The 26,496-nt window shown below is 42.3% G+C and overlaps 1 protein-coding gene across 1 annotated transcript in view; it reads right to left on the bottom strand.

Annotated features, from left to right (window-relative positions):
* Nucleotides 1–2,700: 2,700 nt before the first annotated feature.
* anks1aa (ankyrin repeat and sterile alpha motif domain containing 1Aa) overlaps nucleotides 2,701–26,496 on the bottom strand; it is a 67,520-nt gene continuing 43,724 nt past the window's right edge. Inside the window, exons 16-26 of the mRNA XM_030767455.1 lie at nucleotides 21,664–21,770; nucleotides 16,601–16,699; nucleotides 16,338–16,484; nucleotides 13,977–14,088; nucleotides 13,383–13,507; nucleotides 13,043–13,115; nucleotides 12,819–12,916; nucleotides 11,932–12,069; nucleotides 9,945–10,136; nucleotides 5,908–6,002; nucleotides 2,701–2,924 (exon numbers count right to left, since the gene is read on the bottom strand). Of these exons, the coding sequence (XP_030623315.1) occupies nucleotides 2,921–2,924; nucleotides 5,908–6,002; nucleotides 9,945–10,136; nucleotides 11,932–12,069; nucleotides 12,819–12,916; nucleotides 13,043–13,115; nucleotides 13,383–13,507; nucleotides 13,977–14,088; nucleotides 16,338–16,484; nucleotides 16,601–16,699; nucleotides 21,664–21,770 (1,190 nt within the window). The 3' untranslated portion in view covers nucleotides 2,701–2,920. The remainder of the gene's footprint in view (nucleotides 2,925–5,907; nucleotides 6,003–9,944; nucleotides 10,137–11,931; nucleotides 12,070–12,818; nucleotides 12,917–13,042; nucleotides 13,116–13,382; nucleotides 13,508–13,976; nucleotides 14,089–16,337; nucleotides 16,485–16,600; nucleotides 16,700–21,663; nucleotides 21,771–26,496) is intronic.

Genomic DNA, 26,496 nt, shown 5'->3' with positions numbered 1-26,496 from the left:
TAGACGGGACTGGCACAATTTTCTTAGAAGTGAGTCACCTTGGCATGTTGTATCTTTCCCAGCAATCTTGTGCAACCTGCAAGTTTCTAATCCAAACTTTTGTTTTTGAACTGTCACTCTCTACAGAACAAATCAACAAAGATGCTTGTCAGGGAATGCACGCAAGCACATTCATACACACACGCGCACGAAACTTCAGAGCCAGAGAGCATCATGGAAGCAAACCTATGCCAAGCTGTGTGTGAAGGAAGGCACAGTAGCTGTAATAAGAACAATGTTCAGTGATGCTCAGAACTGAAGAGCACAGAGTCATTTTGAAAGCCAGTCATTGATAAGTACACTTGAAAAAGGGAGAACGTTAGCCCAAGAGGCCAAAACACAAGCACACAGACATGAAGACGACAACTACCAGGGGCAACGCTGGAAAACAACCTGATTCAAGAAATTAAACTGTATTTCTTCACGGAAACATTCTACATTTCATCACAAGAGGAAATCATTGACTTCACACAGTCCATTTATGATCAATTTGTGATTTATTCATTGTACAATTGAAACATTTGAAATTGTTCTTTGATATTGTAAAAATAAAGTTTTGCATGCTGTTGTGATTCGGTGTTTAATAATTCATAGTGAGATGGTTTATGTGCTCACATGCATATCATACATCCCATTTTGAACTTTAGTGATGAGACATAAATGTCAGTTTCTTTCTTTCTTTGATATGTAGGAATCAGTGACATCAGGTTGAGAAAAGTTTCAAAATAAACTTTTTCCACCATATATCTTGTGTGAAGTTCCTTAATGCCCCCCTCCCACAATTTTAAAATGTGTAAGAATGAAAAGAAGAAAACAAGACCAGACTTTTTGGATTCCATCTCTTCATTTATTCGATGTACAATTATGAAAAATAATAATAATCATAAAAAAAAGATCGGAAGCCCAAGATTATTTACAATCACTCTCTTTGATTGGGTAGTGAGGTCGCTTTGAGAACATGCTCTCAGACTAAAGTTCATCATTTCACGTTGTGATACGTCAAGCTTAAAAAAACAAAACAAAAAAACAAAACAAAAAAACAAACAAAAAAAATTCCTCTCTGGTTATGACAAACGTGGCAAAAACATTACATACATACAGTACATACATACATATACATATATATATATAGAGAGAGAGAGAGAGAGAGAGAGAGAGATGTCTATAAAAACAGAAATCATTCAAGTATCAAAATACAGACCGCCAGAGATTATATTACAATTCTATATTGTTCTTATACTTGTACACACCAGCATAATTAGACTAGTCCTGTTGTACCAAAGAGGATTTGTAAATGTGCAAACAGTGTTGCAGAAGCTTTAGTGCTTGCATTAGCAGTTCTCTGCTGGTAGCACTGTACCATAGACTCTCATTGTTCCACATAAGATATGCTTAAGGAGACACGACACAAACAAAAAGTACCGGACAAAACACTATTTTTTTTTTTTTTTTTAAATGTCTGTAAACTCTATAATGCTTGATCAAAGGAATGAAAGGTGGCTTTGGGTAGTCATGTTTACACAATTTTCTGATCAAACGTTCGTACAAATGTGTTTTGGGATCAGTGAGAGTTCCTGATTTTGTGTTTCTGAAGACGTTTTGTTTGCAGTTCACAAGCCCCTCTGCATCAGACTGTTGGCACAAGAGGCATTAAAAAGCAAGGGAAAACACACAGGGGAAAAAAAAAAACATTTCTCCTTTTATAAAATTCCCCATTCATGTCCCCTTTTGTAGTGTCACTCAGACTCCAAATTCACCTTTTGTTCTAAGCTCTTTTTGACAAATTAAGAATCACAGTATACAAGTAATGAAGAAAACAGACAGAGCATGAAGAGACACACAGACTTCTCCATCCTAGTGTTTTAACAGAAGGTTATTTGGTTGAGTCCCGCACACTCATTTTAAACACGTACCGGGAAAAAAAAAACAACATAAAAGACAATTCATCCCAGGAATCCAGCATTTTTTTTTTTTACTACTTTTCAGCTACGTGTAAAAGCAACTCAGGTTCTAGCAGTATTGCACTGTCCAATCAAGACAGGATTTCCTTTGTATAAAACTGATTAATATTGTACCATTTAATACATCAGTAAACATCATTCAGGTTGTGAATGAACGATAACAGATGTTTAACAACAGAATGCATTTTCACTTGTGATGGATGGACTGAGATGGACGTGATGGGGGGAACACAGGGACAGGGACAAAGGGGGACAGAGTGCATTTATTGCCGTTTTTACTATAATCTACTACGATCCTTTTCACTGGCTTCTTCAGAGCTCAGTTGCCACTGTTTCATATTTTTTTAAATTCACATCCGACACAAAAATGACAGGATTCACATTAAAGCAAACAAATGCCACCAAAAAAAAGACTGTCCCCCCACTAGTCCCTGTAGTCCTCTCGTGTTCGTCTGTACTCTGAGGAAGTGGGGTGTGACCATGTGAGCACCTGCAATCCCTTGACCAATTGTGTCTAATTAAGGTTAAGGTCACACAATGGCAGAGGGGAAGACATGCTGTGTAACCATGGTAACAGAAGCTACAGATGTTTGACACAGATTAAAGACAATGCTGATTGAAAGAAAAAGCCAAAGCAAACCACGCTGCAGTTGAAAGACCTGGAGACTATTTCAGGAAGACGAGTGCACTGAGGGTTCGTTGACTCTGTTGAGGTTGGAGGGAAGGATGGATGGATGGATAGATGGATGACGTGGAGGAATTCTGTCACTCGCTCTGTGTGAGTGCGTGTGTAGGAGCCGGGGCAGATGGCGGGATGCAGCGAAGAACTGTGACTGGAGTGTGTGTTGTCCTCCATACACATGCATGCACACATACAAACACACAATCTACACATTATGCCTGGCATCCGACCATACAGCTCAGCTAGAGGGAGACAAACACACACACACACACACACACACACATATACACATGGATTAAAATCATATCACTTACTAACAAGTACTGAACAATGGCAACATGAAAAGAACAAAAAATGAACAGAAGATGGTCAAAGAGATAAAGAAAAGATGGAAAGAGAAAAATGAGAAAAAGAGAGGATGCAAGCTTTGCATTAGACCTTGCCAGCTTCTCCAATATCTATATGGCAAACTAACTAAAACATCACTTGAGGCTTTGACTCTAGCATGTTATTAATATCTTAAAGTTGAATGAAATATGGATGAATGAAACAACCAAGGTTGAACGACTGCAAAAAAAAAAAAACAAAAAACAAAAAAAAAAACAGTTTTGACTAGGTGTCCCACGTGTACCACTTGTGTTGCACATTTTTCCAGAAGATATGTTACAATTCAGTGTGAAATCTGAGCATAATATTAGTCTGAAACACTCACACAGCTTATCAAAAAGAAGCCATCGCTGTGTCAGCTACAGAAGACATGACTATTTACAGAAGTTTGCCTCTAGCCAACTGACTTGTATAATTATTATTAGTCACAACGAGATATCAACTTACTGCAGTGTGTACAGTTGAAATGAATGAAATAAATGCTTTCAGAATCTATCAGACACAGTACACGGCAATATTTAGTTGGATTTGGTTGGTCTGTACCATTACAAAGATGTTTTTATGCCTTGGCTACATAACTGAGAAAAATGTTAAAGCATCCATATAAGAATTGATTGCTACAATTTTTAAGGCTTATGCAAGAGACTAGCAAATCTCAGTTATCTTCCTAAAGGCTAAGAGAGGGGGGAGAGGAAGAGGGAGAGAGAGAGAGAGAGAGAGAGAGAGAGAGAGACAGAGGGTCTTCTGCTATACACAGTCACTGGAGCAGCACTTTGTGTGTGTGTGTGTGTGTGTGTGTGTGTTTACTTTATCCAGCACTGAAAAACAGGCCTCTGTGTCATTTTGAACACAACTCCTCTGCTTCCTCAAAAGGTATTCCAATATGTTTCTTATTCTCTCATTAATTCCTGTTGGTGTCTCTGCACAAACATCGAAAACAAACTGGACTCCCATATGCTTCTGCATTTCCAGCTAAGAAAAACTTGTGCTAAGGCTAGATTTGAAACTGTCTGATGCACTCTTATCACAGTCTCAGTTTATGTTTGGCAGCTGGCATAAGCAAGGGTGTATGTGTGAATATGCGTATCTCTACGTATGACGGAGCGAGGGAGTGTGTGTGTGTGTGTGTGTGTGTGTGTGTGCGTGTGCGAGAAAGAGGGAGAATAATAGAATGTACATATTTATTATGTTTGAGTGTGTGTTTACATTGGTGTCTGTCTTAAATACACTCTCTAATATTCTTATCACAGTGTTGCACTGTCATACTCATTCGGCCACAAAACCAAGAGTTTCAGGCAATATCAAACAGTACTGTGCAGCTAGTCCCTCTGTCCTCACTGCTGGTCACGTTAACCTGCCAGCATGGCAGCATGGCCCAGGCGTGGCCAGAACCGCTCATATGCAGTGGAGAACAGGACTGGCCCATATCACACATGCATGTATGCATGCATACAGACACACACACACACACACACAACAGAAATGGGACACTGTGCCCATAAGGACTGGTTTCATTTTCCAGAATCCAGGAGAAAAAAAAAGACAGACTGGAGATGAGTATAAATCAATTTTTGAGAAGTGAGGAAAAAAAAACCTGAACTAAAAGATTATGATCTTCATGTCATGCAGTCTTGCTTGATCCTCAGCTGAAGTAACTGCTTTCAATTTTTCATCAATGTCTGAGTTTCCCCAAAGGTGATTAATTTGCATGTCTCAGAGACAAAATGAAAGATTTATCAAAGGGGAACCAAAAAAAAAAAGATCCATGACTCATCGTCCAGTCTTGATCCTTGATGGCATTCTCTTGGAGCACTTGTAGCAGGTCTCTGAGTTTTGGGGGTTTGTTTTAACTCAGGGAAGTCTGACGGTTTTCAGTTCAGACAAAAACAGCTCCTCTACAGCACCTCACAGTGGCCGACGCCTGACAGAGACACGACAAGCACCGGGAGGGGGAGGGGGGGAGAAAATATTGCATCACTAGAGAGAAGAACGCTAAAAATGACAGGGATACAATGAGGGTTTGGGGTCAACGGAGCTGTTTACGTAGGTTATGCTGAGGGAGTGAAAAAGACGGCAGACCACAGTGATAGCCATAAATCTAGGAAGACCTGGACCACGTCATCAGGCCTGACTTGGAATCAAAGCAGTAGTAAAACCATGACTTCCACAATAAGAGCGCAACTATGAGTTAAGAAAAAAAAACTAATGCGGGTGAGGAAGAGGGAGTGTTTATGCTGCAGTGCAAAGGAACTTATGGATGAGAGTTTTGATTATCTTAAAGGGTCATAAAACACAACATTAATCCCCACCTGAACAAGCTGAGATGAAATAAGAGAACTCCAGATAGAGGAATATTGACGGATCAGAGAGGATGGGGAATAGGCTATGACTACACCCTGCTAAGGGTAACATATTCCAAAATAAACCTCCTAGGGGTGAAAGACAACATTCACTGCCTTAATTTAGCTAGGAGGGAATCTTGGAAGAGGATATGCAGAAAGGAGGTGTATTTGGGTGGTGGACCAAACTAAAGAAGTCCAGTTAGTTGAAAAAAGGAAAGATGAAAGAGAGGGAGAGATAGTGTAAGAGAGAGAGAAAGAGACAAGAGGAATTTCTCTATAATGTTTACCAATGAGGGTTTGAGATAACAGGAAAAGGGCTGACAGGTGGGTGGAGTGTGTGTGTGGAGGGGCAGATTTCAGGTGCCCAGGTACAGGCAGGGAGAGAAGGAGTGAAAGAGAGGGAGGGCAGAGTCACAGTGTGAAGGCACACAGCAGGAAAAAAGTGGAAGAGGGAACAGGGTGGAGGTGTCCCACTCAGAATATGGTGGTTTCATACTTGGTGCTGATGGTGCGTTTGGGATCCTTAGGGTCCAGCAGCCAACCAGCACTGCCCTGTGATTGGACGTCTGACTCCAGCTCCATCGGCTCCATCTGCAGACAGACAACAAGACACTGAACACTACAGCACGCTAATCGCTAAGCACGTCTTCAAAACCCTATTCATTTATTCAGTCACTTCTCACTCTTATTTCTCTCCTTGTGTGTTTTATATCTGTCTAAAAACCACTGTTCGTTTACTCACAGGGGATTGATAAAGTGTCAAACAATCACTCTATTCAGGTATTGTTAGTCCCTGTGGCCAGTACCTTAGGAATAACACCACATTCATGAAGATGGATGGCTTTACAGACACAGTCACAAAACCCTGGCCTGGTCCAGAGAGCAGGCAGATAGAGAGGGAAGGATCCAGTTACTGTCTGACTGAGTGTTCAGTGAGAGATGGAAGGATCCAGTTACTGTCTGACTGAGTGTTCAGTGAGAGATGGAAGGATCCAGTTACTGTCTGACTGAGTGTTCAGTGAGAGATGGAAGGATCCAGTTACTGTCTGACTGAGTGTTCAGTGAGAGATGGAAGGATCCAGTTACTGTCTGACTGAGTGTTCAGTGAGAGATGGAAGGATCCAGTTACTGTCTGACTGAGTGTTCAGTGAGAGATGGAAGGATCCAGTTACTGTTTGACTGAGTGTTAAGTGAGAGATGGAAGGATCCAGTTCCTGTATGACTGAGTGTTAAGTGAGAGATGGAAGGATCCAGTTACTGTCTGACTGAGTGTTCAGTGAGAGATGGAAGGATCCAGTTACTGTCTGACTGAGTGTTCAGTGAGAGATGGAAGGATCCAGTTACTGTCTGACTGAGTGTTCAGTGAGAGATGGAAGGATCCAGTTACTGTCTGACTGAGTGTTCAGTGAGAGATGGAAGGATCCAGTTACTGTCTGACTGAGTGTTCAGTGAGAGATGGAAGGATCCAGTTACTGTCTGACTGAGTGTTCAGTGAGAGATGGAAGGATCCAGTTACTGTCTGACTGAGTGTTTAGTGAGAGATGGAGGGATCCAGTTCCTGTATGACTGAGTGTTAAGTGAGAGATGGAAGGATCCAGTTACTGTTTGACTGAGTGTTAAGTGAGAGATGGAAGGATCCAGTTCCTGTATGACTGAGTGTTAAGTGAGAGATGGAAGGATCCAGTTACTGTCTGACTGAGTGTTCAGTGAGAGATGGAAGGATCCATTTACTGTCTGACTGAGTGTTCAGTGAGAGATGGAAGGATCCAGTTACTGTCTGACTGAGTGTTCAGTGAGAGATGGAAGGATCCAGTTACTGTCTGACTGAGTGTTTAGTGAGAGATGGAGGGATCCAGTTCCTGTTTGACTGAGTGTTAAGTGAGAGATGGAAGGATCCAGTTCCTGTATGACTGAGTGTTAAGTGAGAGATGGAAGGATCCAGTTCCTGTTTGACTGAGTTAGGTGAGAGATGGAAGGATCCAGTTCCTGTATGACTGAGTTAAGTGAGAGATGGAAGGATCCAGTTCCTGTATGACTGAGTTAAGTGAGAGATGGAAGGATCCAGTTCCTGTTTGACTGAGTGTTGAGTGACTCTGAGCATGGGATGGTTATCAGTGCTAGGGGTGACTGAGCTAGGATCTCAGAGGCGGCTATGCTTCTGCCAACCGTCCGCAAAATCGCCACGACGATGAGAGATGTCGAAGGAGCAGAGCTAGAATCATGTGAGCTAAGAGGTTGGGCCACCAATGAGAAAAGTCCAGAGCGTTACAGTCAGCCGTGTGTGGAATGGCGTCGCAGAACAGAAAACATGACAGAAGTGGTTTCAGTGAGACAAAATCACACGTGCTGGACAGTTAAAGGACTGGAAAACTATCGCCCCGAGTGTAATGATGGTAAGATGTCGTTACAACAGCACAGAATATTTCTCACACTGTTCAGAATCCGTGCCCAAAGAAGTCAGGTTGTTTTGAAGGCAACGGGCAGGCTGACCCGGTATTCCTAATACACTGGCCACTGGATTTATTTACACACCAAGTGTTTTACTGTCACTACTGAACACTTCAATATCTCTCCAAAAAATGTAAAAGTCTCAAAGAAATGAACGTTGAAAGAGGATGAACGCATTATGTAAAAAAAAAAGAAAAAAAAAGAAAAAAAAAGGTAACATCCCATTCCACCAGCAGGGGTCACCACAGTTTCACTGTTATTAATGCTACAGGGAAACAGCACAGAATGTAGTTGCCTGACAAAACTACGGCTGATATTTGGAAATTGCGTTTTATATCTGTCTGAGGAGATAAGTTGCTTTTCTGACATTTACAGAGATAAATTTAGGTAGAGTGTGAGAAGGAGACGGGTTTAAGAAAATGAAATGTTACAAGAAAATGAGAGGATGAAAGGACAGAGAAGCAGGGGCAGGAGGGTGAAAAGGGAACTGGCGTTAATAGTGCAATGAAAGAATTATGCATAGGTAAGGGAGCAAACAAACAAACACAAAATAACAAGGGGGTGAGGGGTGTGTTTGTGTGTGAGAGAGACACAGAGAGAGACAGACAAACAGTGAGGGAAGAAAAAGTCAATGAGAGAGTGAGGAAGACTGAATGTGAAGGCCAGAATGAGTGAAAGGGAGAGAGATGGGAGAATGAGTAAGCACTAACAGAGTGAGAGTGGGAGAGACCGACAGAGAGAGAGAGAGAGAGAAAGAGAGAGAGAGAGAGTCAAAGAGCAAGACCTGGACTCCAGGACTGCCTGAGTGCAGCGGGAGGAAGAGGGGGCGATGGACAGTGCAGGTGTGACAGTAACAGCAACGACTGTCAAGCAGAGGAGAGTCCTGAGAGACAGAGAGAGAGAGAGAGAGAGAGAGAGAAAGAGAGGGGACAGAAGGACAGGAGGAGAGGGAAAGGGAGAGATAGAGAGAAAGACAGAGAGAGTAATCATGCCAACAGACAGACAGACAAACAGGAGGACAGACAGGACAGAGAGAAGAAACAAATAGAACAACATTAACACAGAGAGAAGAGCAGAAGAACAACAAAAAAAAAAAACTAGCAAAGGGAGGAGTGGAAAGACAGGACAGGAAGCAGACATGATTGCTGACCAGCATAACCAAGTGCTTCAAAGCAAATCAGTTAAATGTGCAAACAAACCAGCTAAGACAGCTCATTCTTTCTTAGCAGCTCACCAGAATACCGTCTCTTTGTCCCAGTGTCAGAAATGAGTAATTTATCAGAAATGAGTAGCTTAGTTTTCTGACTCGCTGATGTTTGCTGTTTTCGATGCGTTGATGTGTGTGTGTGTGTGTTTGTGTTGAGATTCTGTCCATGTTTTCACCGATACATTACTCTAGTCACGAATATCAATCTGTCAATCCTGCTAGTGCTAGAGTTGTGAAAAAAGCCACTGAGTGCTCACTCAATGCCCATTCAGGCAACCAGTCAATATTCAAATACACTGGTTCCCGTGAGCGAACTACATCAATGCCTCCAAAGACAGCTACTGAGAAAAACATTGATGGCTCTGACAGGGAGAACTTTCATTTAGTCAATAATTAACAGATGTTTATTTCCATATTAATATATTATACTAAAACGGCATCGTAATGAAGGTCTTGAAGGATAATTTATGACTCTGCGTGTGTGCTAAAGTTATTCTGCTCAGATACACCGGACACATTAAAAACTCTTTCCAATCTTCACCATTAACTTAACTTTACTTGTCTGCATTTTAGGGATGAGGAGTGTATTTCAAAATAAAAAAATTGACTCAATAAAGCACCGGAGTGCTTATTGGCACTAGTTTTTGTGTACTGAAACATCTTGATTTCAAACTATTCGTTATGCTCTTCTCAAAGCCTCTTTGGACAAAAGCATCTGCAAAATGGCTAAATGTAAATGTAAATGTATATCCAATAGATAGGCATGTATGTCTGTAACATAAGTTTATGTGAATATACGTATAAGAGAGATAGGGGTGTGTGTGTGTGTGTGTGTGTGTGTGTGTCTGGGTGTTTTTGTATGTTTGTGCTAAACTCACCCCAGACTTTCGCATGCTCCCGCGTGGTTTGGGCACAGGCCGACTGCTCTTAGTGTGAATGACGTCAGACCCTGCTCCTCCTGGCCCGCCCCCTAACTGCTGCTGCTGCTTGGTCCTCTGGGCCTGCAGAGCCAACTGATAGGCCACCTCAAACGCCTGTCCCAGCGTCAGAATGATTTCATAGGTCAGATTCTGTAAGGAGGGGGAGGGAAATTAGTTGTGAATGCTCTTTCACTGCTCTAACATTAACATATCAATCTCACATCAATGGAACAGCAGATGCATCCCCCTGTGGAAAGAAAAAGTACTTTACAGTGGGTGTGAGGAGTATAAAATCTCATTAAAGGGTATAATAATAGCCCTGACTGTGTAATGGAATGAAATGTAAGCTTTGTGAGGAGATTGTGTTTGATAATTAGCATAATAGATACTGTTCTGTAAACAGCTTTGAAAAGTAACACCTGCAGGGCAATCAAAGCCTCTCTGGAAGCGTAGTCACATAACCACATTTACGAGAAGCAAAAAGGAGCCGGTCGGTCCAGGAAAGGAAATGGGAGAGATGTAAAAAAGACAGGAAGAAAAAGAAATGTTTGTAATCGCAAAACGTGAATAGACTTAAACGTCAGCTGAGCCCTTCTCAGAGGGACTGTCTCTGTGTGCAGCTGCCACTGTGTCTGTGTTGTGACTGGACAGGTGTGTGTGTGCTCTTTTGTGACAGAAAGTGTGTACGTTGCTGAGTTTGGGTAAAAAAAAAAAAAAAATCAAAGAGTCTTAGAATACTTAAAATACGGGGTGCGGACTACAAACATCCTGTAAGCTTAACATATTTTTACCTTTACTTGTCAAAAGTAAACTGAGAGAGCTTTCTACGATAGCAAGAGAGCTGGAATTTCACCTACTGATTCTGTTGTCACTGAAAACTGACCACAGTTTCATTCCTCTCTTTAACCCATAACACTCCTCTATAGTGAGGCAGAGTTTGAAGAGCAGAGCAGACCCATGATAAACACACATAACACCTACAGACCTCTGAATCAGAGAGATATCCAGCTTAAGAAAGAAAGACAGCCTTTTTCTGAGTGGTGTATTATGGGTTTGCTTTTACTCTAGTAGAGGGAGACACAGGTTGCAATGGATTAATGAGTCTGATCAGAATCAGACTCTGAGACAGAGAGAGAGAGAGAGAGAGAGGGAGAGAGAGAGAGAGAAACTGTTAATGCAGTAAAGCGGGTGAGTGGGAGAGAGTGAAAAATGAGGCAGTGTTATCTGGGAAAGTCAGAGATGCATTTGGTCAATACTGTTTAAAAGAACTGATCGCGTTTCAACCCATTAAATGCACACACACACTCACATGTCCTTTAACACATTCAGAAATGAGATCTTTATCCCACTACCTTAACCAGATCTATACACCTATTCTGCACTGCAATGACGTTACATGGAGATGGTAAGAGCAGTGAGAGACAGCATCTATGTGAGAGAGTTGATGGATCTATGTGTGTGTGAGTGTGTGTGGGCTTGACAATACACTGGAGAGCAGTTGTTAAAACTTGGCCACTCAAACCTAACTGTCACGCTCTACTCTAACAAGACTCTTATTGCCAAAGTGAATGTACAGCTGTGTGAGCTCTCAGCCTGCAAATGTGTGTCTCTAGGAAAGAGCATCAGCCTAATGAAATGTGTGTGTAAAGGTGTGTGTGTGTGTGCATGGTGGCAGGTCTAATAAATGCGACATATAAGGTAAGAGTATAAGTTTAAAAGTCTCTCATCACATCCACAGAGCTAAGTACATACACAGCAGTAGTGATAACTGTGATATATAAGTGTGAGGGTGAGACTGTGTGCGTGTGTGTGTGTGTGTGTGTGTGTGCGCATGTGCATAAATTAGTCCCTCACCTAGTCCACAATGCTGAATACATGGCAGCAGTGGTGGATGTCATGTAAAAAAGTGTGTGTGTGTGTGTGTGTGTGTGTGTTAGTGACTCACCACGTCCACAGTGCTGAACACATGGCAGTAATGGTGATTGGTCTGTAGGTCTTTAGTGATGTAAGCAAAGGTACACAGATCCTCAGGATCCTGTGCTGCACACGAGATGTTCCTGATCTCATGTTCCGCAATGATGTTCTACACACAGAACCAACAACAGGACCGGGGGATTAAAAACACATCTAATACGTACATCACACTCAGACCCACACAAAACACACACACACACGCACACGCACGCGCACGCGCACGCGCACACGCACACGCACACGCACACACTCACATTCAGACACACACATACAAAGCAAAAATCTTTTCCAAAAACACAAATATACAAAAACACCCTAGAAAACCGACAAGATCACACAATTTTCAAACACGCACACAAAAATAATGAGTATGGAAGAAAAACACATACATTCAAGACAAAAATCACTGCCAAACAAGCATACAAATACAAAAACAAATCTCAAGGTAGCAATACAAAAACAAGCAGAAACCACCAGGCACAAAATCTAACCCGGACAGCCAAATCAATTCTCTCTTATGAGAGTTATGATGGAGAACAGGCAAACAATCTAAAAACAGTCAACCATAAAGATGGGCAGACAGACAAAGTCCTCTCTCTGTTGGAGAAAAGGTCAACCCCTCGCTCTTTGGACAACATCTACAGACTCCACTGCCATTTACTGACTGCCACGCTTTGGACGCATCAGCTTTAGAGCAGAAGTACATGTTAAACAACAGACTGTGTCCCAAACCGACCCTGGGTTACTGCTCTTCACTCACCACTGCTCCACAATTCTGCCTGTCTGTTTGCCACATCTGTCTGTGTGTGTACACGTCAGGTGTCACATGACGCTCTGGGGAACTGATTTTGGACTCACCTTGTTGGCCGCGTCGATGAATTTCACACCCTTATAGGTGATGGACAGAACGATGGTGGGAACTTTCCTCATCTGCTCTGTAGACCTCTGACAGAGAGACAAAGAGACAGCCATTGTGACAGTGCATTGAGATTTCTGAGTCATCACAGGTGGAGTCACTTCAGTCGCTGTGAGTCTACAGAAGTGGGGAAAATTGGGCTCTAGTGTTGGAGGAGAGGTAGTTACCCTCATTTTAGCGCAGGCATCCTGGGTCGACTCTGTGCCTCTCAGATCTTTAATGAGCATGGAGCCAAGGTACTAAAGAGCAAAAGAGAGAGGGAGAGAGAGAGAGAGAGAGATGTAAAAGTCTGAAGTCCGTGTCATTGAAGTGCAGTTGTGCTTCAGTGAGTGCAACAGAATATTAACTTAAATCATTCAAAAGCCATCACTGTGAATTTTATAAGAGGAGATGGAAAGAAAGAATGAAAGAAAGTTAAAAAAGAAAGAAGAAAAGAGACAGAAAGAAAGAAAGGAAATGAAAGGGAGAAAGCGCAGAGAAATAAAATGGCAGATGGAGCTGTGTACATTAGCCTCGTATCCACAGGATTCAAAGATAAGTTTCTCTGGTTGGTGATGCCAGTTCTGTACTGGGGCGTAGGGCGCTGCCAGACTGGGGGGCCGTAAGGTCAGACGAGGTTCCCGCGGCTGCTCTTCGTGTCTCTCCTACAGAGCAGAAAGAGAGACAGACAGATAAGGAATTTTTTTGATAAACTTAAAAATCAAACAAGCAGAGCAGAAACACTGGTCTCAGCTAAACTGACCTGCAGCCGTTCAGTGCGGTGTCGGACGGCCAGGTCGTACTCTGCCTCCGCCCCTCTCCTCTTCCCCGAATCTGCTGGGGGTAGGAGGGGGTCCAGGGAGCAGTGAGTGTGTGAGTCACTGTGACTGAGGGAGGGGGGACTCTGAGACATCAGGTCCTGACACTGGGACAAAATTAGTACAGGTTACATTACAAAGAACAGAGGAAAACTACTTTACACTTAATCAAACATACAAAAAAAAGTACATTTTTAGGAAAGGCAGAGGACTATTAGTCCTAGCTGTTTTAAAAGTCCACGGCTGAGTGTGTGTTGTTGGCCTGTAGATGAGGAACGAGTGTGGGTAAACCACGGGGTTCACTCACTCTGATCTGGGAAAGTCGGGGTGGTTTGACTGGAGGCTCCTCATAAGGTCGCTCTGCTAATGATGCAATGATGCGTTTCCTGTGTCCCAAAAGGCTAATCTTAAGCACCTATGCCAACATGCATGCACACACACACACACGCGCACGCACACACACACACACACACACACACACACACACACACATACAGAGGAGGAAAAAAAACCAAAAACATTCACTTACTGAAACCTTAGTCATGTGTGTACATACACAAAGCTGTACAGGGACAGATGACTGACATTGAGGGAATAATACACCATCTTTAACACACACTCCTCACTGTACAGCTCTGTTCTAACTGTATACTGTATATATACTCTATACACTCACAATATACCAGGCCTGTACGAACAGTACACCTAAATGATGGCTACATTAAGGTAAAGTCCATCCTTTCAACATACAGGTTCATTTTAATCCTCATCTTGGCATTCCTTTAAACACCTGGACTTTTAAGAGGGGTTTTTTATATTTATCAAAACAGAAATTTTCTGTAATGACCTCAAATGCACTACATTATTTTATTGCAAAATTACAAGCACAATAACACAAAGTGACTGTCTTTGGGCAGTTGGTTTTCAAATGTCAAATGTGGGGGAAAAGTGGGTCTTCTACATGTTGTAGAATCTAACTGATACTGTTCTCATGTTGTGGAATCTAGTTGACACTGTTCTCATATTGTGGAATCTAGTTGATATGTTCTCATGTTGTGGAATCTAGTTGATATGTTCTCATGCTGTGGAATCTAGTTGATATGTTCTCATATTGTGGAATCTAGTTGATACTGTTCTCATATTGTGGAATCTATTTGATACTGTTCTCATGTTGTGTAATCTAGTTGATATGTTCTCATGTTGTGGAATCTAGTTGATATGTTCTCATGTTGTGTAATCTAGTTGATATGTTCTCATGTTGTGGAATTTAGTTGATATGTTCTCATATTGTGGAATCTAGTTGATATGTTCTCATGCTGTGGAATCTAGTTGATATGTTCTCATGTTGTGGAATCTAGTTGATATGTTCTCATATTGTGGAATCTAGTTGATATGTTCTCATGCTGTGGAATCTAGTTGATATGTTCTCATATTGTGGAATCTAGTTGATATGTTCTCATGTTGTGGAATCTAGTTGATATGTTCTCATGTTGTGGAATCTAGTTGATATGTTTTCATGCTGCGGAATCTAGTTGATACTGTTCTCATATTGTGGAATCTAGTTGATACTGTTCTCATATTGTGGAATTTAGTTGATACTGTTCTCATATTGTGGAATCTATTTGATACTGTTCTCATGTTGTGTAATCTAGTTGATATGTTCTCATGTTGTGGAATTTAGTTGATATGTTCTCATATTGTGGAATCTAGTTGATATGTTCTCATGCTGTGGAATCTAGTTGACATGTTCTCATATTGTGGAATCTAGTTGATATGTTCTCATGTTGTGGAATCTAGTTGATATGTTCTCATGTTGTGGAATCTAGTTGATATGTTTTCATGCTGCGGAATCTAGTTGATACTGTTCTCATATTGTGGAATCTAGTTGATACTGTTCTCATATTGTGGAATTTAGTTGATACTGTTCTCATATTGTGGAATCTATTTGATACTGTTCTTATGTTGTGTAATCTAGTTGATATGTTCTCATGTTGTGGAATTTAGTTGATATGTTCTCATATTGTGGAATCTAGTTGATATGTTCTCATGCTGTGGAATCTAGTTGATATGTTCTCATGTTGTGGAATCTAGTTGATATGTTCTCATATTGTGGAATCTAGTTGATATGTTCTCATGCTGTGGAATCTAGTTGATATGTTCTCATATTGTGGAATCTAGTTGATATGTTCTCATGTTGTGGAATCTAGTTGATATGTTCTCATGTTGTGGAATCTAGTTGATATGTTTTCATGCTGCGGAATCTAGTTGATACTGTTCTCATATTGTGGAATCTAGTTGATACTGTTCTCATATTGTGGAATTTAGTTGATACTGTTCTCATATTGTGGAATCTAGTTGATATGTTCTCACAGGAGATGGAAAGAAGGTGCTTTTTTGACTATTTGTGTTTAAGATGGTTAAAGTAACCCAAAGTAAAAGTGAGTTAAACTTTAACTGAGCCATGGAATTTCCACACTGATATACTTACTGGCTTTCCAAAGGTAAAGGGCAAAGAATTCTGGTAAAAAATCAGCCTACCAAAACAATATCATTCATAAATTCTTTACACACCATAAAATGTAGACATAAACCCTAAAGTAGCCCTAGAGTTAGCCTTCCCAAGGACCACACTGACTTTCTGTATGAAGGCCCTGTTGGTCTTACGTTGACTATCTCCAGTTCCCACAGGTTCTTCACGCAGTCCAGCGTGCGGTAGCCACTGGACAGGAAGTTATGCAGATATTCCTGAAGGCCCAGAGTGTCCAGCCATGACTGCAGAGATGTGCTCCCATCACAGCCTAAGGCTTTCACCTGCACGCACGTGCGCACACACACACACAAACCCATTAAACAAACAAATTCTGCCATCACAGCCTTGTGTTTTTACCCCTGACCCAACTGAACCCTAACCATTTTACTGATCAGACCTTGGGCAGTGAACGGGCAGCGGTTAGGATCTTTCTGCGGTGAGCTGGGTCTGTGATCCCGATGTCTCTCAGATCCTGTTCCTCCATCACATTACTGCCCTAAAGACACACACACACATGCACACGTGTACACGCACATACACACGCACACACACGCACACACACGCACAAACACACAAACACACACACGCACACACAAACACACAAACACACACACGTCAGCAGGGCACAGGAAAACGTCAGTGCTAAACAAAACAATACATTCATGTTTTCACAGCAAAGCTTTTTGTTTTAGAACGACAATAGCTCCAAGATAATGTTCTGACCAGACAAAAGATTGCATTATTGACAACACCTCTCTCCTTACACACACACACCACCCCATCTTTACAATCACAGATAACACACAAAGCACACAAGTCATCAGTCTCTGTTATTACAGCCCTAGAGAGCAGAGACTGCATAATCAGAGCGGCTCTCTCTCCACCTCCCCCATAGCACACGACTTTATGAGCTCCAGACCTAACAATGAAGCATGACAGGTTTCTACTTAAGGGACTGGGGTGGTCACGGGGGACCTTGCTGATCAGAATAATCAGTACAGCATGAACAATGGTAACCCTGGGGCCACCAGCAGGCAATCACTGAACAATCGATACTTTAATGTATGTGCACAGCTATGTGTGAGTGAATGTGCGTGTGTGTGTGTGTGCGTGTTTGTTCGTGCATTCTCTGCAGAATGAAGAGATTTCGATCACTCTGCAGGTTCTCTTGCCTCCACACGTGTACTGAACCATTCATTAACCTGCCTTAGTCTAATTAAGATAAAATGAGGCTGGGTCAGTCAAGCACCTGGAGAGCTGTGATCCTTTCCCTTTTCACAGGAGGGAACAGCTGACAGCGTACCCCATACTCTCACCTCTCTTATGATTTGGTTTTCAGCAGTTTTAATCATTATTTACTTTAGCTTTATTACAGCCATTTATCTCTTTCATATTTGTTCTTTCACATTTCTCATTGTGATATTCTCAAAATCAAACAATTTCTCACTTTATTATTGTCTTAAATTGGACTTTTCTGTACTTTAGTGCATACTATCATCATCATCATCATTATTATTATTATTATTATTATTATTATTATTATTATTATTACCATTCTTAATAATAATAATAATAATACGAGGAAGAACAATAATAATAATAATAATAATAATAATAATAATAATAATAATAATAATAATAAAAGTAGTAATAATAATAAAAGTAGTAATAGTAGATAACAGACATAACAGACATATCCTCACATAATGTCTACACTCCTTATGTCCTCATTAACCATGTCTCTGAATAACTGTGTCGCTCACACAACCCTGTATCACAGCCTTCTCCAGTTCTCTCAGTGTCACCTTAATTCACCAAAGCTCTTATGGAGCGTCAGTAAGTCCTTTTCCCAAATATTTCACTCACGAAGAGATGATCTTCTCCCAAAACTGGACGAAGAGGAATATGAATGGCACCTCATTCAGGATTAGCTTTCCTTCCACTAGCACTCCACTCTGACAGCTCTGAGCAGGTATCCCCTCTTCATTTATCTCTCTTTCCCAAACGCATGCACAAGAAAAGATGGAGTAATATGGTTACAGTGAAACTGCCCACACTATCTGCAGTAAAGACTCCTTTTTTTCTGCATCTGATCTCTCTCTCTCTCGCTCTCTCTCTCTCAGAGAGCCTAACCAACCTTAGATCCACTTGATATTAGCAAATAAAAAAACAATGAAGCAGTGGCGAAAGATGAAATGAAACACATCTTAGACACACATACATGTTGAAAAAGACTATTTCACAGACCAAACAATACTGCTGTCTTAGAGAGAACAGACAGCTTCTTCTTTTCCACTCCCTGCTCTGCCTTGTCTGACCCATGTTCTCTAACTGGATCATCTGAATGGAAACACAAACTACCACCCATTCCTCTAGAAACACACAGAGTGCCAACATTGGTAATTTTCTGACAAGATCTACTGACACTACGCCGTTTATTTCAGAATCAGACAAATGACACGATCTACTGCCTCCTCAGATTGACTGCATTGCCACTGACAGAAGAAATTCTACTGAGACAGCTTTACTGATGAAAGACACTTAAGAGAGTTTGTCTAATCTTACATAGCCAATGAGAGCAGCAAATCTCAATTTAACTAGAGCAACACTGAGAATCACTTTGGCTTCAACATCACAACCCCAGGCCCTGAGACAGCCAGAGTCAAAACTCTATCTATAAATGGCACAGACTGTGAGTGAAACTGTAAGAAATAGAAAATGAATACAAGAGAAAGAAAGAGTGCGCGAGAGAGAGAGAGAGAGAGAGAGAGAGAGAGAGAGAGATAGAGAGAGAGAGAGAGAGAGAGATGAATTAATAGTAAAATGTTCGATTCTGTCCAATAGAAACCTGGGCTAAGTGCCTGAGGACCTGAGAGGTATTCATTTCAGGTCCTTTTCACAGCGTCCATTTCATTTCACTCAGTTTATCTGTGGGCCAATGCATTTTTAATTAGTCAGGGAAAAAAAAAAAATCTCACTAGCCAGTTAGTTTAAACAAAACCCTCCAAACCCACACAAACAGACGAGTCTGAGGGGTGTAAATTTCATATGGGTTTTCTGAGCTGTGTTTAGTATTCATGAGCTTACAGAGACAGTAGCAGAGCAGACACAGTATCCTCTGTGAATTTTCATCTACATGTGATATGTGCTCAGACTCCAAATGTAATACACTGATAACATTAAAACAAGCCTCTCTGTCAGATCTATGTATACGTGTGTGCGTGTAAGACCCTGAAGAGCTAGAGATTGAGACGTGGTGCCATTAAAGGCATATGGAAATGTACAGTAATAAATGACTTATGACATGACTTTTTGAGAATACATGGTATTGTTTGGGGGGAAAGGAGAGAGTGAGGTAGAGACACAGTTAGAGGTCAAAGCCAATTCTGTCTCATCCTGACAGTTCAATTTATGACTAATGTAAATCAGGAAAAGAACACAAATGCGCTCAAGCAATTACCACTCAACACTAACATTCACCTGATTGGATAACACACTATTAACCATTACCCATTACCAAAAGCAGCTCTGAACTTCAGTGTGGAACAACAGAAGATAGCCCAGTTTCTAAGAGTATAAAATAAAGAAATGGCATTCTGAACAATGTATTTGTGTTAATACTTACAGCAAAGACAGAGTCAATCATAAAGGGAGAGTGAGAGAAAAACGGAAAAAGAGAGAGCGAGAGAGAGAGCAAGGGCGAGAGTGAGAGATAGAGAGAGAGAGAGAGAGAGAGAGAGAGAACTGTATAACAATCTTTGATACACCTTAACACACGGGTGAACAGAAACATCACGAGAGCAAGAAGTTGCTGGGAAAGCCAAACAAATGTACTCATTACTGAGAGAATGAAAGCATTGGAGCTTGTCCTGACACACACACACACACACACACACAGGCCTGCCGGTGCCTCCATCTCCTGCAGCATCAATCCTCATTACGGCTCATGGTAAAAACATAACCATCTCCACACAACAGTACCAAACATTTAAGCCCAAGGGAGCCCCACTGCCTGTATGTCTGTCTGCCTGTGTCTGCCTTTCTGCCTGCAGCTGGTTAGTGAGAGCCCTGTTATGATGAAAAAGCAGCAGCTGCTTAGTGGGCAAGTGAGAGATTTGACCAAAAAACCCTAGAATAAGATGGGTCACTTCAGAGGAGTCCAGAGTTAGGAGAAGTAAGGAGAACAAAGAGGCTCCTACTCAGAAAGCCAACTGCTTCACTAGAGAAGCAGTCAGGAAAAGAGAGAGAGAGAGAGAGAGGGGGGGGGGGGAGAAAGAGAGAGAGAGAGAGAGGGGGAGAGAGAGAGAGAGGGGGGGGGGGGAGAGGGAGAGAGAGAGAGAGAGAGAGAGAGAGAGAGAGAGAGAGAGTCCCTAACTGGCTAAAGGAGTAAAGGCTAAAGGACGCCCTGTGTCCTTTCGCGTCTCCACAGTCCAGAGACTGATGAGTGATCTATCTGCTCTGCTCTGACGCTTTCTTGGCTGCAGACACTTTCCCATAGCAGCATCCTTCTAAATACTTAAAACTAATTTATTCAGAGTGACTGCAGCATTGACAGCCTGTGTGTGTGTGTATGTGTTAGCAGAGAGGCAAATGCTATTCATCTTGTATGACTATAAGCAGTTTGTAAGAGTTTTGTAATGACTCGCTGGATAAATTGAGATTCTCAGAGAGAAAATGAGAGATGTATTTCTGCAAACAAGCTCTGTGACCCCATCCTTTGAATTCTTAGAGTTTTAAAGTACATCTTGTCCCAAGTGTCATACACATCCAGCCAACAGCCATATAAGAGACGACTAAAAGCGGTAGATTAAATTAAAGAGGTATATTAGCCAGAAACAGAATCAAAATGTAAGACGGTGCATCTACAGGGCAATTGTCTTTCCAAGTTCTGCAGAGGTGACCCTGTTCATAAGTCTAAGAAGACTCTTAGATTTGTAAATTTGAAAAATGCAGCTATCGTTTATTATTCATGATCAGTTTCTTACTGATCCAAAATGTGATCATTCTAGACATGTTTGGGTGTTTTTACCTCATTTCATATTAAACAATTTTGTGAACGAGCACACTCAAGCACATTTCTAGACAGCTGAGTGAAATAATCAGATGTCTCTCATACCTCAAATCTGCTTCCTGCTGTTTTGAGGTAACATGTCAGACTATTTTACTTGGCTGTCTAGAAGTATCTCAAATGAATGTGGATATGCAGAGGAAACTAATGGTGATTTTAAAATAATTTTTTCACTGAGATGATGTTGACCATGGGGGTAATTCTGGTATTCTTGGGGAGGGTGATCATGTTAACAGATTTGAACTGTGAACAGACACGGAAGCTCCATTTAAAAGTGAGGTACAGATACACAGAACAGAGAAAGGAAAAAGTCTCATTCCTAGCTGTCCTACGAGAAAATTGCAACAGTGAGAAAGAGTGAAAAGTGGGCAGGTAGAAGTTCTGTCACTCACCATGTACCGCAGGTCATCAAAGCCATTCAGCAGCAGTTTGCTTTCGTACTGTGGCAGTCCAATGTTCTCCAACCAATCACCCACAGGCTGGTCCAAGGCCCGCCCTCCTGCAGACAGAGGGAAACGTTTTAGCAAGGAGAAGCCATTCAGCCGGTAGCATCGGCACTCGGAGGCCGAAACGTGGCATTGCCACATGATCCTCGGCCAGCAGTGCCGGGAGCAGAGGCAGCAGCCCGGGAGAGGAGACAGTGTCCAGACAGTTAGAGGTGGCTGCTCCCGCACGGTCAGCGGGGGCAAAACCACAAAACACTGAAAATACAAAAAAACAAAACAAAACAAAACAGACTGTTCGTAGGGAAGACACTGGACTACGACTGTGTGTCAAACAGGCGAGGTGGTTAGTTTTAGTCCCATGATGTGTGAAGTTTTAAGATGAAGTCCTGAGAGAAACAAAGTTATTGGTTCAAGTCCCAAGAAGGTTGTCGGTTTGAGTCCCACTACCACTTCACCTGTGGGGTTTCCCACTTTGGACTTCAGAACTTGACAAATAGTATTCAGAATGGAGTGCTGATGCCAGAGCAACATTATCTTCTTTGAGAAAAGGTTCATGTCCAACAGAAAAAAAAACACCTTTCTGAAGGAAATTCAGTCTTGGAGTTTTAAAAAATATGAATCCAGTTCCTTTATGAATGTGCAAGTTTGCAGATGCACTGTGACTAGAAACCCATGTGCGACTGAATAAGGGTGAATGCTGTGAAAGGCTCTGTTCTGGGAGGGTGGTACATGCCCGGGGGGGAGGGGGTGGGGGTTACACACTCTTTGAAAAACGGAGCAGCCAGATCAGCAAGTCAACAAGTCCTGCTTGGTCCATCTTACCATACAAGTAACTGACACAATTGCAAAAATCAAAATACACATCCTTCCAGCCTGAACGAGTGAACGACCAAATGAATTTGTAAGGTCTTGCCAAACAACCTACCCAATGTGGCAATTAACAGGCTGGTTTATAGCTGATGATTAAACAGTAATTACGCCAACAAGTAAAAAATACGGCCTCTAACTGACTACTGTGAATGATCAAGAAAAATCTACTGGCCAATACAACAACGAAACCTGAATATACAAATCGTTAAGGAATAAATTAAATCGACTTACTCAGTTTAATTAATTTAATAAATCTCTATAGATTCAATATAATTAATCTCTACAGATTATTTAAAATCTAAGAATTAATCTGTTGTTTGCTGAGTCCATCAGACTTGCATGTCTCACAATTCTGGAATTTAAATGTCAGCAGAATTCATGAACAAAACTGCATGACTATGACTATGGAAAAAAAGGGGTAAAAAAAAAAACACCCCCATACACATACATATATACAAGGCAGCTGAAAAATGTTACAGTAATATTTCAGCATATACAAAGAACATCAAAAAACAATTTTGTAAAATACACAGTCCAGTTATAGAAGCTTTTTCATTTGAAGAAGAATAAGTACAGGTCAGTATGATTATTCATTTTCTATCTAGTCTCAACTAAATTAACAAAAAATAGCAACATAAAATGAACACAAGATAGAACATGGGAAAGAAACAAATTCTTTTACAGTCAGTGACTTGGCTGCTACTTAAAGCCCATATACAGTACACTTGCTTTGTCCTATAATGCCAGTCCAAGAACCACTCCAACAGTAACCCAGCACCCCCTGAAGTGGGAACACTGGTCAAGTCGGTCAGTCTGTCTTGAGAAAAATGAGAAGAGTACCGGTGCTATCCCAGCTGACTCCCTGTCTCTTTCTCACTGTTTCTCTGAGCATCCGGGCAGGCAGGAGCAGTTGGAGCAGTGCAGGGTGGTTCAGAGCCAATCGTGTTCTGTGCAGGGCTTTTCTCTCAGATCTTTCCGGTATCACTCGCAGTTATAAATCCAGCCGCGGGCTTGAGCAGGCAAATGGGGACGTAACGCTACAAAGACTGTGCCTGTCGCGGTCCCTCTCTGGTCCAGAGTGCTGTCAGGAGCGCTCTGCAGCCCGGTATTGACTGTCTCTCTCTCTTTCATTTTCTCTCAAGCTCTTCTTTCTCCTCCCCTTTCTCTCTCCCTCTCCCTCTCCCTCTCCCTCTCTCCTTCAAACACACACACTGCAGGGCTTTCTGCTTATTGTGTAAAGAATCAAGCTATCACTCCATTCAACAAGCTCCTCTTATATTCCTCCTTAACCCCCCTCCCCCCTTTTTTGCCAGTCTCTGTTTCTTTGTATTCATAAACAGTTATGCTGCGTTCACAGAACCGGTGGGACCACAGTTACAGCTATGTACCGTATTAGACACCCAGTCTGCACAGGTAAAGGAGGAAAGCTTTTAACACACTCTGGTCCTGTCCACTGTTGCATGCACACACACACACACACACACACACACACACACACACACACACACACACACACACACATACACACATAATGGATATGGCCCTAAGGAAGGACGATACTGGAAGCATTACTGATTAACTATGGGGAAAGCAAATGCACAGGGGACAGTATACACACACACACACACACACACACACCCATTAGAGTGAAGGGCACCTATAGCTGTACAGTGGCTGGCCTGTCTTATTGCCACGCTGCAGGGGGAACCAGTTCATCCCCTGACACAAGTTAATATTTCAACACCTCTCTCACACACACAGCGCAACACCTCTCTCATACACACAGCACAACACCTCTCTTACACACACAGCACACAGCGCAACACCTCTCTCACACACACAGCGCAACACCTCTCTCACACACACAGCACAACACCTCTCACACACACACAGCACAACACCTCTCACACACACAGCACAACACCTTTCTCATACACACAGCGCAACACCTCTCTCATACACACAGCACACAGCGCAACACCTCTCTCATACACACAGCGCAACACCTCTCTCATACACACAGCGCAACACCTCTCTCATACACACAGCGCAACACCTCTCTCACACACACAGCACAACACCTCTCACACACACACAGCACAACACCTCTCACACACACACAGCACAACACCTCTCACACACACAGCGCAACACCTTTCTCATACACACAGCGCAACACCTCTCTCATACACACAGCACACAGCGCAACACCTCTCTCATACACACAGCACACAGCGCAACACCTCTCTCACACACACACAGCACAAAACCTCTCACACACACAGCACACAGCACAACACCTCTCTCATACACACAGCGCAACACCTCTCTCATACACACAGCACAACACCTCTCTCACACACACAGCACAACACCTCTCTCACACACACACAGCACAACACCTCTCTCACACACACACAGCACAATACCTCTCTCACACACACACAGCGCAACACCTCTCTCACACACACAGCACACAGCACAACACCTCTCTCATACACACAGCAAAACACCTCTCTCATACACACAGCACACCACCTCTCTCACACACACACAGCACAACACCTCTCTCACACACACAGCACAACACCTCTCTCACACACACAGCACAACACCTCTCTCACACACAAAGCACAACACCTCTCTCACACACACAGCACAACACCTCTCTCACACACAAAGCACAACACCTCTCTCACACACACAGCACAACACTTCTCTCACACACACACAGAACAACACTTCTCTCATACACACACAGAACAACACTTCTCTCATACACACAGCACACCACCTCTCTCACACACACAGCACACCACTTCTCTCACACACACAGCACACCACCTCTCTCACACACACAGCACACCACCTCGCTCATACACACACAGCACAACACCTCTCTCATACACACACAGCACAACACCTCTCTCACACACACAGCACACCACCTCGCTCATACACACACAGCACACCACTTCTCTCACACACACAGCACACCACCTCGCTCATACACACACAGCACAACACCTCTCTCATACACACACAGCACAACACCTCTCTCACACACACAGCACACCACCTCTCTCTCACACACACAGCACACCACCTCTCTCTCACACACACAGCACAACACCTCTCTCACACACACAGCACAACACCTCTCTCACACACACAGCACACCACCTCTCTCACACACACACAGCACACCACCTCGCTCATACACACAGCACACCACCTCTCTCACACACACAGCACACCACCTCGCTCATACACACACAGCACAACACCTCTCTCATACACACAGCACACAAGAGAGGAGCAAGTGCCAGAAAACAATAACAGGACATAATTCTATTGTGCTCTAGTGTACTCTTCCCTCGACAATCCAATTCAAAAGATCCATCTCTTCAAAAGAACCATCTCTTCAATAACTACAGAATAAATGGCACTTATAAAGTATATATTTATAATCAAATTCATAAATCATTAATCAGTCCCTTGCTATACTGTCAAGTTTCTCTTTGTTTTGCAGCAAAGTCGATTTAGCTAATAGGTTGATAGAAAACCAATGACATTACAAAAATGCATTACGTTGCAGCTCCAGAATAAGGTCAGTCATAGCACATCTGACCCATAAGCTCTCAACAGCTTCGCTTTCACTTCAGCATCTTTGACATCTTTGTACAATACAACTCATTTGGGTTTGTGAAGTGACAGCGCCTCTGAGTCAGCTCACTAGTATGAAGTAAACACCGTGTCCTCTATTTGCTCGACATCTATCACAAAACAAACAAACAAAATATTGTACCTAATTCACAGCCACATGCTGCACAGAGAAGAGAGAGAGAGAGAGAGAGAGAGAGAATGCCCTTAGAATCCAAGCACAGACATTTGTCCAAGTGGGGCGCC

The sequence above is a fragment of the Chanos chanos genome, chromosome 3 (assembly GCF_902362185.1).
Source record: "Chanos chanos chromosome 3, fChaCha1.1, whole genome shotgun sequence".
NCBI lineage: Eukaryota > Metazoa > Chordata > Actinopteri > Gonorynchiformes > Chanidae > Chanos > Chanos chanos.
Note: the sequence above shows the minus strand (reverse complement) of the source record. Positions and strands in the feature narration are given on the sequence as shown.